The sequence below is a fragment of the Thalassophryne amazonica genome, chromosome 2 (genome assembly GCF_902500255.1).
Source record: "Thalassophryne amazonica chromosome 2, fThaAma1.1, whole genome shotgun sequence".
NCBI lineage: Eukaryota > Metazoa > Chordata > Actinopteri > Batrachoidiformes > Batrachoididae > Thalassophryne > Thalassophryne amazonica.
In genome coordinates this window covers 132810844-132826388 of record NC_047104.1, presented here as the reverse complement: position 1 = coordinate 132826388, position 15545 = coordinate 132810844, and the positions used below count along the sequence as shown (strand labels likewise).

Sequence of the window (15545 nt, the reverse complement as noted above, 5' to 3'; positions counted from 1 at the left end):
AATAATAAAGGAGAAAGTGGGCACCCCTGTCTAGTTCCTCTTTTCAGTCTGAAAGGTTCAGAACAATGTCCATTTACTCATACTTTTGATGTGGGTTCTGTATACAACACTCTAATCCAATCAATAAAATCTGAGTGAAATCCCATTTTCCCCAATGTGTTCTCCAAATACAGCCAATCCACCCTATCAAATGCTTTCTCAGCATCTAAGCTGAGAAGCATTGAAGGTTCCTGTTTCTGTTTTGCTATGGACATAATGTTTAATGTTCTTCTTATATTATTTATTCCCAGGCGACCAGGTATAAACCCTGTTTGATCAGACTTAATTATTCTGTTAATGCACTTTTGAATTCTTTTAGCAAGTATTGTATTGTTGTTAAATTATTATTATTATATGGTTACGACAGTATGCGCACGCTCTGACTAGCTGTAGCACTGCTACCATGACAATCAGTCCGGATTGTGTATCAGATTTGCGACTGTTTACAATTTTCACAGTGCAAAATAAAACAAATCAAATCAATTTTATTTATATAGCGCCAAATCTCAACAAACAGTCGTCCCAAGGCACTTTATATTGTAAGGCAAAAGCCATACAATAATTACAGAAAAACCCCAACGGTCAAAACGACCCCCTATGAGCAAGCACTTGGCGACAGTGGGAAGGAAAACTCCCTTTTAACAGGAAGAAACCTCCAGTAGAACCAGGCTCAGGGAGGGGCAGTCTTCTGCTGGGACTGGTTGGGGCTGAGGGGAGAGAATCAGGAAAAAGACATGCTGTGGAAGAGAGCAGAGATCAATCACCAATGATTAAAAGCAGAGTGGTGCACACAGAGCAAAAAGAGGTGAATAAAAAGAAACATTGGGTGCATCATGGGAAACCCCCCAGCAGTCTAAGTCTATAGCAGCATAACTAAGGGATGGTTCAGGGTCAGCTGATCCAGCCCTAACTATAAGCTTTTTCAAAAAGGAAAGTTTTAAGATTAATCTTAAATGTAGAGAGGGTGTCTGTCTCCCTAATCCGAATTGGGAGCTGGTTCCACAGGAGAGGAGCCTGAAAGCTGAAGGCTCTGCCTCCCATTCTACTCTTACAAACCCTAGGAACTACAAGTAAGCCTGCAGTCTGACAGTGAAGCGCTCTATTGGGGTGATATGGTACTATGAGGTCCCTAAGATAAGATGGGACCTGATTATTCAAAACCTTATAAGTAAGAAGAACAATAAAAAAAAGAAGAAAATAAAAAGCGAAAAAAGAAATTATGAGCGATGAAGAGGACCATTGTCCGAGTGAATTTTATTACACTGACGAGTTTGAACTGGAGGAATTAACAGCAAACAAGCTCGAAGTGGACATACAAAATGAAGACCAACGAGATGAAAACACAGCTCTCAACAGCCAAAAATAAAGAATTATTAACCTCACTTGCTCGGTCTGTACGGGAACATCAGACCTCGCGCTCGGTTAATAATCCTTTATTATTGCCCCTCAAAGGCATCAGACCAGAATTATTTTCTTTTATGCACATCTATATATTAGGCTACCACTGGCTGTGTCCCGTTTCATTGAAATCAACGGAAAATTTAGGAGGAGCTGACCTTACAAGCCGGACACCTATTCTTCAAAAGATAATGTCCAGTTTACTGCTTGATGTGCATCACAGGTCTTTAGTGTGGGATTTTGTACAGGAGATGGAGATATATTCAGAAAAATCCACATGTTCGGAACAGGCTTTTTATAGTGGGCATTTCCTTGCATTCAAAACAGACAGGAAGGAAACAAAGGAACGGATATGTGCAAGACACAGCAGATCAGTCTGAACAAAGAATGAACCATTGTATAAACTATTGAACTCTGGGGAGGATTCCATTCATAATTTATCAGTCTGAAACATAGAATCAGATCACAAGGTCCAATTTGAAAAGCAACAGTTGGGAGACACATTCTTCTCTGTGTGAAAGTAAACAGTACAATGAATGAGGTGATCGGAAATATCAAGGTACACAGAGTAGACTCCCCCGCGGAAGTTCAAAATGGAAACACCAGGACCTAATGTGCATGTTGTGCACACGGAAAAAGTTAATAGGTCTACTAAGTTTACACACTTGACAATATTCACTACATAAATGAACAGGTGCTACAATTCGCTCATAGTTTCATGATGATAAAGCTCCCATGCTTGTCAATCCCCAGTTCCTTTCCCACATCCCTCCACCATAACAGAGTAGACATACCTGTTGGGTTGGTTCTCTTGGACGAAAGGGTAACAGGTGATGAGATAGCTGGGTATGGGAGTGGTTTCCACCCCTCCGCCGCCGCCTCCTCCTCCACCAGCTGCTTCTCCGGAAAGACTCATACCAACAAGGGACCCTTCAAGACCTTTCTTCTGTGGGATGAATGGTTCCACTTCTGCTGACAGTTTCACATCCTACAAGAAGAAAAATGCATAACCCAACATTGTAGGTTGTCAGCATCAAACAACCATGCTGGACAACTATAAAATGACAACCCATGATTTCTGTGTTCTTCTGCAACTTTGCGTAGGGCTCTTTTTAAAATGGAACAACTTAATCAGCTCTTAAATCATGACTGTATTGGATGACAGCCAATTGTTTTCCTTATTAAAGCAGCCGATGTACAAGACGGTTGAGTATATCATTTCACTCAGAATGAGGCGGTAGACACGCTCACATTTTCAACCGCTTATCTGGGATTGGGTCAAAGGGGCAACAGCTCTAGCATCGATCCCAGACTTCCCTTTCCCATGCCACACTAAGTACCTCTGACTGGGGGATCCTGAGGCATTCCCAGGCAAGTGCGGAGATACAATCTCTCCACCTAGTCCTGGGTCAAGGCGGTAGACAATCTAAATATTTTGGCCTTTCCTCAACTATACAACATTTACAGGGCTACAGGTTTTATACTTTTTATGCTAGACTGTACATAATAAATCTTTTCAACATGGCTCTTAAGGAGGAACCCCACTTATGGGAATTCAAAATTGTGGTTAAGGATGCATTGTCTTAGTTCTAGTTCAGATCCCACCCACATTTTAAACAGAAAAAGGCACTGGATGTTGAGATACACCATTAAAGACAACCAAGTTTCCCCAAATCTCAACCCCTAATTATTGTTCAGAAGCACTGAAAATTAACTACAAATTTCTGGAATTTTGTGGCACCTACTATGCCAACCATTCATGAACTTAAAAACACCATGACACACTTCTAACTATATTCTGGAGCTCACCAAACATTTGGGCCTACACTTTGGGAATCACTACTATATACTGTTTTAAAGATGCATTGGTCTCAGTGTATGTAAACCATTCACACTGAAAATCTGAAAGTAAATAATAAAAAGTAAATAAGTTATGCTGTATCCGTATTTTCAACAAAGTAAGATCCATACAGTGTATCCGGAAAGTACAGCGCTTCACTTTCCATATTTGTTATGTTACAGCCTTATTCCAAAATAGAATACATTCATTTTTCAATCAAAATTCTATTCACAACATCCCATAATGACAACATGAATAAAAGATTTGAAATTTTTGTAAATTTATGAATTAAAAATAAAAACTAAGAAATCACATGTACATAAGTATACACAGCCTTTTCTCAATCATTTGTTGATGCATCTTTGGCAGCAATTACAGCCTCAAGTCTTCTTGAATATGATGTTGGGAAAGTGTAGGTACACGGACCCACAACAGGGGGCGCAAATGAACGGACAATGGATGAGGTCAAATAACACCACTTTACTGTTGTGAATGGGCACAACAAATACAATCAGATTACAACAATAGACAAAAGCCAAATCACAAAAGGTGTCGTGTGGGCAGGCTCGAAGATAGGAGACGTCTGTCCAAAGCAGAACCGGAACCACACGATTTCCTCCGCCACCAGACCCCGGGAATACTGGAGCCGCCAAGTCCCGAACTCCCAGGTGGCCACTGCCTTCGCGTGTCGGACCTGGTACTGCTGGCGAGGAACAAAAGAACAATTAAATGTGGGTGCGTCTGCACCCAGGAATCCGTACGGCAGGAAAACTACCTCCACCACTCGTTGGAAAAGGAGTCAGCTAAACAACTCACAAAAGTCACAAAAGATCACTGTTAACCAGTCAGCTGAGCACGTTACCTTCCAGGTAGAACGATATCTCGGCAAAGAGGTGGAGGCGTCGTCCTGCTGATATTCCCCTGCTGATCAGATGATGGGTAACAGCTGTTGCAGGTGATGCGTGACAGCTGTCACCCTGGCTGCTCCTGTGAGGCGACTGCGCCCTCTCGTGCCTGAAGCCCGCACTTCAGGCAGGGCGCCCTCTGGTGGTGGGCCAGCAGCACCTCCTCTTCTGGCGGCCCACACAACATATGATACCACAAGCTTGGCACACCTATCATTGGGCAGTTTTGTCTATTCCTCTTTGCAGCACCTCTCAAGCTCCATCAGGTTGGATGGGGAGCGTCGGTGCAGAGCCATTTTCAGATGGCTCCTGATCAGAGATGTTCAATCGAATTCCGGTCTGGGCCACTCAAGGACATTCACAGAGTTGTCCTGAAGCTGCTCCTTTGATATCTTGGTTGTGCACTCTGGAGCAGGTTTTAATCCATGATGTCTCTTTACAATGCTGCATTCATCTTTCTTTCAATCCTGACTAGTCACCCAGTTCCTGCCGCTGAAAAACATCCCCACAGCATGATGCTGCCACCACCATGCTTCAGTGTAGGGATGGTACCTGGTTTCCTCCAAATATGATGCCTGGCATTCATGCCAAAGAGTTCAATCTTTCTCATCAGACCAGAGAATTTTGTTTCTCATGGTCTGAGAGTCCGTCAGGTGCCTTTTCGCAAAAGCCAGGTGGGCTGTCATGTTCCTTTTACTATAAGCAGTGGCTTCCGGGCGTGGTCATTTTTGGGCTGTTCGTCCCGGATAGAGATTTTGGCACATATCCCAAGTTGTTAATTATTAGTCTAGAATAGTTGTGTTATCCTCTTCTAAATTATGTGCACACGTCTCAGCTAGGTCCTGTACTAATTTTGGAATAAAGCTGTTAACATAACATGAAATGTGGAAAAGTGAAGTGTTGTGAATACTTTCCGGATGCACCGTAAGTAGTTGAGCAATGACAATCTTTGTAATTTTGCCTCAGCAGCACAACTACTTCAGTGGAGTTGAAATGAAACAAGATGTGATTGTCGTGTTGACTTTCTGCTTTAATTCAAGTTCTTCAAAAATAAAACAAAAATGAATAATCCATTTAGGAACTGCAGGGTTTTTTTTTTTTTAAATAAACACTCCATTTTCAGAAAGCATGCGTAATTGAACACAATGTAAACATTACTGTGAATTCAAATAATTTTTTACAGACAGGCAGAAAATCAAAAGATCCATGCATCATTCATCAACAGAATTTCAGTAAGACTGGTCTACACGTCAGCCAAAAATTGTTCAGTCATATCTAATATGCTTTTTATGTTATTTTACAGTCCACTATATACAATGCCAATTCAAGTGAAGTTGGGACGTTGTGTAAAATGTAAATAAAAACAGAATACAATGATTTGCAAATCCTCGTCAACCTATATTCAATTGAATACACCATAAAAACAAGATATTTAATGTTCAAACTGATAAACTTTATTGTTTTGTGCAAATATTTGCTCATTTTGAATTGGATGCCTGCAACACATTACAAAAAAGCTGGGACAGTGGTATGTTTACCACTGTGTTACATCACCTTTCCTTCTAACAACACTCAATAAGCCTTTTGGAACTGAGGACACTAATTGTTGAAGCTTTGTAGGTGGAATTCTTTCCCATTTTTGCTTGATGTACGACTTCAATTGCTCAACAGAACGAGGTTTCCATTGTCGTATTTTGCACTTCACAATGCACCACACATGTTCTATGGGCGAAAGGTATGGACTGCAGGTAGGCCAGTCTAGTACCTGCAGTCTTTTACTATGAAGCCACGCTGTTGTAACACGTGCAGAATGTGGCTTGGCATTGTCTTGTTGAAATAAGCAGGGATGTCCCTGAAAAAGACGTTGCTTGGATGGCAGCATGTGTTGCTCTAAAACCAGGATGTACCTTTCAGCATTCATGGTGCCATCACAGATGTGTAAGTTGCCCATGCCATGGGCACTAATACAACCCCATACCATCACAGATGCTGGTTTGAACTTTGCACTGGTAACAATCTGGATGGTCTTTTTCCTCTTTTGTCCGGAGGACATGACGTCCATGATTTCCAAAAACAATCTGAAATGTGGACTCAGACCACAGCGCACTTTTCCATTTTTGGGGATGCTCCTTTTATACCCAGTCATGACACTCACAATTAGTGTCCTCAGTTCTCAAACACTTATTGAGCGTTGTTAGAAGGAAAGGCGAAGTAACAGTGGTAAACATACCACTGTCCCAGCTTTTTTGAAACGTGTTGCAGGCATCCATTTCAAAATGAGCAGATATTTGCACAAAAACACTAAAGTTTATCAGTTTGAACATTAAATATCTTGTCTTTGTGGTGTATTCAATTGGATATAGGTTGAAAAGGATTTCCAAATCATTCTGTTCTGTTTTTATTTACATTTTACACAATGTCCCAACTTCATTGGAACTGGCGTTGTAAACACCTTAAGAGGGTGTTCAGATTTATGGCCCCTGACACACTTCACTGTCTACTATTTAATATCTGAAAGAAGTGTGTTACTGAAAACCAAAAATATTTCAAAGTGCACTTACAGCTCATTTAACCATGATAAAAAAAAAAAAATTTTTCCTACAGTATGTAATATCCTATAGGCATGTCTGCTGGATAGTAAATGGTAAATGGACTACATTTATATAACGCTTTTCCATCTGTATCAGACGCTCAAAGCGCTTTACAATTATGCCTCACATTCACCCCGATGTCAGGGTGCTGCCATACAACATACATACATGCCATATATACGCTCACTACACACCGGGAGCAATAGGGGGTTAAAGGCCTTGCCCAAGGGCCCTTAGTGATTTTCCAGTCAGGTGGGGATTTGAACCCATGATCTTCTGGACTCAAGCCCAACACCTTAACCACTAGTCCATCACCTCCCCCTTGATAGTCACTGGATCATCATTGGATAAATTATATAAATAAATAAAATACAAAACAGCTACAATTGAAGTTTCACATAGTTTGCTCCTAAATAGTCAACTGCCTTGCTTGCGCCATCTTTGTTTAAACATCATCTTTCGCACCTATGACAGCTCCACATTGGATAATACAGTGACACTTTACAAACCCGCCACAGCAGCCAATTCTGTTGTCATGTTGGAAGAGATGAGAGGTAACAGGGTTCAGAGCACAAAGGCGCTCGCTCACATCGCTGCAAGAATAGAGCATCAGTGTAGCCACTGGAAGTCATACAGACAACCATTGTTTTCCATTCTACTGTCTGTAGGAGGTTCTCTCACTTTTCCTTCAGCAACCTATAGAACGGGTGGCCAAGTTCGGTCCTCGAGAGCCACATTCCTGACACTCTTAGTTGTCTCCCTGCTTCAACACACCTGAATCCAATGAAAGGCTCATTAAAAGTCTGCTAATGAGTCTTTCATTGGATTCAGGTGTGTTGGAGCAGGGAGACAACTAAGAGTGTCAGGAATGTGGCTCTCGAGGACCGAACTTGGCCACCCCTGCTATAGAACCTGGCCTATCTGAACATAGTGGATTGTAGCCTGTGCCCAAACGACTGTCTGAAAATAAAATATTCAAATACACAACAAGCCCCATACCCACACCGATACAGCTAGCTACCTGAAACAGTTATCTCAATAAGTATTTAAACTATTTATGTAATGTAGCCTCTGTACACCAGCACAAAGGAATTAAAATTAATATGCTGCAGCTAACATGACAACAATAAGGAAAAGCCTTGTAACAGATGATGATCAGAAAAAAGCGAATGAGCTCAATTACTTTTATTTGAAATTTGAGACTCAGGATTTTTCTTTGGAATGTGCTAATATTTTAAATTCCATTTCAACTATTGATTTGCACTCTAGGTTAATATGTTGATCCAGGCAAAATCAGGTCACTCTTTAGCAGGGTTCAGAAAAATAAGTCTGCTGGCCCAGATGGCATCTCAGCTTTTCTTTTACAGATGTTTTCAGAGGAGTTCACACCAGCCTGGTGCCCGGTCTTCCAGCAGTCTGTAGATTAGCACAGAGTTCCTTAACTTTGGGAAAAAAAAAAATCAATTATTGTTCCAGTCCCCCAAAAACCCTGCCCAACGGTTAACATTGATTTTAGACCTGTAGCTTTAACTTCTGTTATGAAATGCTTGGAAAAATATATTGTGTCTATTCTAAGTTATAGATAAATTCTGATCTAGATCCTCTGCAGTTTGCTTATAGGAGAGGGCGGGGTACAGACAATGCTATTAATGGCATTACTCACTTGTCACTAAAACACCTTAAAGACCCAAAGGCTTACGCACGTCTCTTATTTATTGATTTTAGTTATGCTTTTAACACGCTACAGCCTCATTTACTCATCCAAAACTAATTCAACTGTCAGTAAACCCTGTAATTCTAAAATGGTTTTATTCTTTTCTAACGAACAGAACTGAAAATGTAAGAGTTAACAACACCATCTCTGATCCAAAAAACATTAGTTCAGGTGTACCTCAGGGCTGTGTCAGTTCACCTGTCCTTTTTACTCTTTATACTAACGATTGCATTAGTCACTTTCATGGAAACCATGTTTTTAAGTTTTCTGATCACACTGCCATCCTCAGCCTGCTTTACAAAGACTCAGATCCATCACTGTACTTTAATGAGGTGCAGTCTTTTGTCCACTGGTGTGATGCTAACTTTCTTACCATAAATGTAAAGAAAACTGAGGAGATGCAATTGACCCTCGCTCGATTGGTGATTAAAATCCCTCCCGGTAATCCATGATGAAGAAATCAATCAGGTCAGCTTTTACAGATTTCTAGGCATTTACTTAGATAACCAGATTAGCGAGGAAACACGTCAATTATTTATGCTCTCGTTTACAACAGAGGCTATATTTTTGTACGCAGACTCAGGGTGTTTAGGGTTGATCAGAACATCTTGTTTCTGTTTTATCAGGCTGTTTTGGAAAGCATTATCCGGTATGGGATGTCAGCCTGGTACGGTAATCTCTCTGTCCAGTTAAACTCGAAGCTTGCTCGTCTGGTGAAGACTGCCATGACAGTTGTAAGGAGGACTGAAAACTCTTCCCTGCAGCCCATGTATGAACAGTCTGCTCTCAGACAAGCACAGCGAGCTTTGTAGGATCCTTTCCACATCCTCTACCCCGAGTATGAACTTCTACCTTCTGGTTGGCGATACAGAGTCCCTCATTGTAGACTGAGTCACTTTAAAAACTCATTCGTGCCCACGTCAATTAGAGCTTTAAATAATGGTTCCTGGGATAGGTAGTAGGATTGTGCATTAATGTCATGGTGTCATTTTCATTGTTATTCAGTGTTATTTATTTGTTGTCATTTACTATAGTGTCAGCATTTTCCTTTTAACCATATGTGGGAGACTGCTGTGCAAAAGGGGTGTGTGCAATATTGGTGTGTGTATTAACTTATGCGCAACATGCATGAGTTATGTAATTACACCATGGCAGTTTTATTTGTGCAGCTCTTGGAGTCCAAGACAAATTTCCCAGAATGGAAATTTGTGTGTGTATATCGTATCTTAATTTAGGCAGTTTTAGCAAAACTAAACTGTATAAACCACATGGAAATTAAGAGCAGTTTTTTTCTTCTTTCTATGCAGAATCTCTATTTTCAGAGCTCATAAACTATCAATAAAAAAAAAATGATTAAATCATCACTTTTACAGCCAGGTTTCTTTAGACTAGTCATGGGGTGGATACATGAGCATTTTCCAAATACTTAATATCTTGGACTTCATTTACATAAATCATTAAAAAACAAGGATTTTTTTTTTTAAGTAAATCTGTCTGGAGTCTGCATTTCTTAAAAAAAAGTGCAAGGAGGAGACAAGTAAGGAAAGCCATCAAGACACCCAGGCAACTCTGAAGGAGTTACACATTTCTGTTGTTGTCTGCTGTATTGCCACCGAGTTGGACATCTTCATGGTGGTGTGGAATAGACGATTTTCTTAAAAAGAAAGAAAGAAATGTCAAATAAAGTTTACTAAAAAGCATGTAGGAGACCCAAGCATAGATCTGATATGTTTTCTTGATTAAAAAAAAAAAAAAAAATCCTTGTCTTTGCCACACAATCACAAAACTGATTTGGTGGGGCAACAGATAGAGGCCTCAACGTTAACAGTATCTCCAATCACAGCTGTAGAAACCTATAACACTTTCAGAGTTGTCTTGAGTGCTTTGGTAGGTTCCCTCACTTGGCTTTTTTTTTTTTTTTTTTTTTTTTGAAGAGTTACTCAGTTTTTGAGAACTGCCTTCTCCAAACACGTTGACCAGAGTGTACCATACCATACCATTTTTTTAAGATTGATGTAAATAAAGAATCCATCCCCTGAATTATCTAAAGAAAACTGATTATAAAATGCATTATAAAGTGTTTATATTCAGAATTATGTTCATTTATGTAAGAATAGAATAAACTTTGTCCGAAAAATGTCACAGAAATTCTTCTTCAACTGGCTCATAAAAACACATTACATACTCACACAAAACTTCACTGCTTATAAAAAAAAGCAGAGTTGGTCTAGTTGGTCTTATTGAGGGTTGCTACAGCAGAGAGGATGAAAGGTTTCTTGTAAATATTTTTGTGGGCTAGAGGGATGTATGGCATCTTAAAATGGTAGAACTGTGTATACAAATGGCTGTTATTCCTAAATGGCTCACGCAATTTTTCTGTTAAACACCTTGACCTAAAGTTGGAAGCAGATCTGTATTGTTTTGTTTCAACTACAGTGTGGCGGTGTAAAAAGCAAAATTACAACAATTGTGTCACTGTCCAAATACTTCTAAACCAGACTGTAGCTTATATGGTTTCTTACAGGATTAGCAATGAGAGGATAAAGTGGACACAGTACTGGTGAATAACCCAATTACAAAACCCACAGCGAAGCACTGTCTGCACAGTGACAATCTTGAATTCTGAACAGCAGCAAAGACATCCCTCTATTTCAACGAGCAAGCGAGAGGAACCTCCTCTTCAAACAACCGTGTGTGAATGAGAATAGCCGATTGTCAGAATGGCAATGAGGTCAGACCCAGATGTGCATCCTTTTCCTATGACGAAAGGAGGGATGTTTAGGACTGGAGGCTACTGATGTCACAAGCCTCACTGTTTGTTCAAGCATGTAGCCTCACCATAGACTACCTCACATCAGCAACTTTCAGCACAGAACATGTACATTTTCTGGAAGTATAAGTGGACTATAAAATAGGCTTGTCAAAAAATAACCTCCCTCAGAGACTAATCAATATTAAAAAATTAGTAGCAGATTAGATACTCATTTACAACAGTATATATATGAACAGTGCAGTCAAGCTGGGTATCATCTGTGTAACAGTGAAAATTTAAGCAATGCTGTCTAATAATACTGCCTAAGGGAAGCATGTATAAAGTGAATAAAATTGGTCCTAGCACAGAACCTTGTGGAACTCCATAATTAACCTTAGTCTGTGAAGAAGATTCCCCATTTACATGAACAAATTGTAATCTATTAGATAAATATGATTCAAACCACTTATCATCATTAGTGATCGATCTCTGCTCCCCTCCACAGCATGTCTTTTTCCTGGTTCTCTCCCTCAGCCCCAACCAGTCCCAGCAGAAGACTGCCCCTCCCTGAGCCTGGTTCTGCTGGAGGTTTCTTCCTGTTAAAAGGGAGTTTTTCCTTCCCACTGTAGCCAAGTGCTTGCTCACAGGGGGTCGTTTTGACCGTTGGGGTTTTACATAATTATTGTATGGCCTTACCTTACAATATAAAGCGCCTTGGGGCAACTGTTTGTTGTGATTTGGCGCTATATAAAAAAAATTGATTGATTGATTGATAACAAAATCATTCACTATTTTTTTGCGAACTCGATACATGTTGCAATTTCATTGGCTCACGTTCTTCTCACACGGACGTAAACAAAGCGCATCTCGTGGCAGGCAGTGCTTCATTTGTAAAGTGGGAGGTCCCGGAGCGCAGAGGATGGGTGGCTCCGGTGCAGTGTTGCCAGATGTACGATAATTATCGTATTTGTACGATAGTTTTGCCCTCTGTACGATGTACGATCAATAATGGGAAAAAACCCAAATATGTACGATAATTTCAGTTGGTTGCCCAAACACGCATCTCTCTCTGACACCCAAGAATCATTTTGCAGGCGTTGCACTCAGGCGGCATCAAAGACACACCACACACAGGGCTGCTGCTGGCTTTGGGCTGTCGGGACAGTCATTTGAAAGCCCGCCCCCTCCCCATACAAAGTAATGAGTTCTCATCCAATCTCTGCAGGACAGGACAGGAAGATTCCCCAACCAACATCTTTTTTTTTTTTTTTCGAAACTGTATTTCAACAAATGCAATAACAAACGAACAAAACACAAGAGCAAAGAGATATACAAGAAAAATAAAAAAAGTTCAAGTTCCTTATAGAGGTGTCAACATTTTTTCTGTGTTCAACAAAATCTGCACAAGTGGCCATGGCATCGGATGACGACAGCGACCTCGAGGTTGAATTCGACCCTTTCTAGTCTGGTAATTAACACGTTTGTGTTACTTCACAGTCTTGCTTGTGCATTTGCGTTCTTTTTGTGCCATAGTTTCCCCATTACTATAATTACTGTTTAAAAATGTGACATAAAATTCTTTGTAAATAAAAAAAAAAACGCTAAAATAGCTACGTTGTATGCGTTTTGTTTGTGTACGATAATTTCTCCCAAAATACGATAATTTTGAGGTTTTGGTACGATAGTTTCATATTTCATATCTGGCAACACTGCTCCGGTGCAGAAAAACAAGAAGGGCGGGGGGGGAGGGGTTGCGAACAATGCTGTGCGCCACACTTAAAATAAACTGCACACACCTTCACAAATGACACTAACACCCTGCCTTTTCCTCAAAAAATACTACATTTATGTTTGCGGTCTGTCTATGTACTTTTCTGTCACTTTTGCGCTCTTTTTCATACTTTTCCCTCGTTTCAAAAGTCACCGAACGCACTTTACTGTAATATATGCAACATGTAGCATACTGTTGGAAAGCACGGGTTCTTGGCTTGCTGTCAGTGTTGAAATTTTTCAGAGTGAGGGCTTATATGAGAACTTACGGTAATGAGAATCAGCAGCGCACTAGTGTGAAACTTCCGTGTTTTTCCTCTGCGTTATGACATCACAGGCTTACGTTTACCGTAATACACCATATATATCATTGGAAATCCCCTTTTTTTTTGGGGCAAATTAGGTTGCCAGATACCTACAACTGCATTATTGATGAAGAGAATAGATTATACATCTTGTTTGCAAAAACTTTTTTTTTTTTTTGTTAGCTCCACAAGTATTTTTTTTTTGTCTTGTTCTCTCAGGTGTAGGCCTATAGAATAGATTCGTGATTTTGGGTGCAATTTTGTTATTTAAGCTATTTGTTTGTTTGCCTACACATTTAATATTGTAAATAGTGTTAAATTATTCAGCATTATGTCGTCATATGTTATGTATTATGCTGTACTTGTGCGTCTAATGGTATGAGTGGGTTAGGGGGTGATGGTGGTGAGCAGGGGGGCCGGGGGAGGGGGTATTGTCCCTACCAAAGCTGAGACCAAACCTACGCCCTTGCACTCTGCCAGAGGAATGCCACACATGCAGAAGAACCAGCCATTCCGCTACCAATGGTCCATGGATGAACACGTGTTCCTATCTGACGGGGGCCCAGAGAAGGGGGGGGGGGGAAGCCTTCTGTGATGTTTATTCCTTCATATTGATCAAATAATACATTTCAAACTCGTGTGACCAGATTTTAATTTATATATATATATATATATATATATATATATACACACACACACACATATATACACACACACACATATACATATTCTATTTTATTGTAGTTACAAGTATTATTATTGCTTATCCTTGCACACGCTGTTTGATGAACATTTTCCTCTACTTGCACCCATCTTGTGTGTTTTTAAGAGCTGACGTAACATGTGAATTTCTCCTTTGTGAGATAAAGTTTATCTTATTATTAAAGTAAGCATCCATTTGAGCACGTTATCACATTCTCTCCACTGTGCCTGTCAGACCATGACTTAAAGTTACCTTACGTTCTGTATTTCTGTCTGCAAACTGTGGAAAAACGTTGCATTTTTCTTGTGTGTGTGTGTGTGCTGGCTCACACAATTTACCGAAGCGCCGACAAATGACAGCTGACAGTTAGCTTAAGCTACACAGTCAAGCTAATGCACTTACATTCTGGGCATAAGAACATTACCATGGTAATACATATGAAATTATTTCAAACTCATGTTTGTTTGTTTTTTCTGTAGGGGAAACGAGACTTGCAACAATAACACAAATCGATGTTATTTCCAGTAAGAGGGGTGGTTACCGTTAGCTTAACGATTAGCCGAGTTAGAACCCCTAAAAAAAAAAAAAAAAAAATCAAAGCTTTTATCTCTGCAGCTTCTGGAATGCCGTTTCATTAAATAAACAGGACGTGATTGCAATTTTTGCGCCTTGACAGCGTAAACAAAATTAGGCTCCTTCGACCACAGCTAATTTAGAGCCCGAAAAAAAAAAAATCGTTACCTTGTTGTCACTTGCGTCCATGTCAGTCACTGACACCACCACAGACCGTCACTGACCACAGTGTGGATGTCAGGATTTGGGTCTTCTTAATTTCTTCATTGTGTATAGTAGTAAGTGAAGGCTCGTACACACTCGGTGCACTTACTGCTAACTGTTGCTATGGCGGATAGCTGCGCTTAGCTCCTCCGCTGCTGGCAGGGTGCAATGGGAGTCACCTGCTACGGAAGCCGTCGAGCTTCAGAAAGCATCTAAAAACAGAGCACGTCATATGCTAAACTGTAACTGGAAGGCAAATCTATTTATAATCACGGCCTGGGAACACAATACTGATTAACACAATTCATTTACGAAGGCGGTAGCACCAGTATGCAAAACTCAACTCAACCTTTATTTCTAAAGCACGTTTAAAACGACAGCAGTCGACCAAAGTGCTGTACAATAATTAAAAAATGGGCACCCGAATCATAAAATAAATGAATTAAAAATAATAAAATTACATCAGGCAATAAAACAGATTAAAGACAAAGTAAAATAAAGAATAAAAAGTAGTATGAAATAATTAGATTTTCTTTTATTTACATAGCGCCAAATCACAACATGTCTCAGGTGAAACACATAGTAAGGTCTAACCTTACCAACCCCTAGAGCAAGCACACAAGCAACAGTGGTAAGGAAAAACTCCCTCCGAAGATATTGAGGAAGAAACCTCAAGCAGACCAGACTCAAAGGGGTGACCCTCTGCTTGGGCCATGCTACCAAAAGACTACAGTACAAATAAGGTCAAATT

At 40.1% G+C, this 15545-nt stretch overlaps 1 protein-coding gene across 3 annotated transcripts in view; it reads right to left on the bottom strand.

Annotated features, from left to right (window-relative positions):
• secisbp2l (SECIS binding protein 2-like) overlaps nt 1–14984 on the bottom strand; it is a 66171-nt gene extending 51187 nt beyond the window's left edge. For 2 of the 3 annotated variants that reach the window (XM_034193692.1, XM_034193684.1), the window contains exons 1-2: nt 14759–14984; nt 2232–2425 (exon numbers count right to left, since the gene is read on the bottom strand). In XM_034193692.1, the coding sequence (XP_034049583.1) occupies nt 2232–2425; nt 14759–14779 (215 nt within the window). In that variant the 5' untranslated portion in view covers nt 14780–14984. The remainder of the gene's footprint in view (nt 1–2231; nt 2426–14758) is intronic. The other variant, XM_034193676.1, reaches the window with a different exon arrangement.
• Nucleotides 14985–15545: the final 561 nt, after the last annotated feature.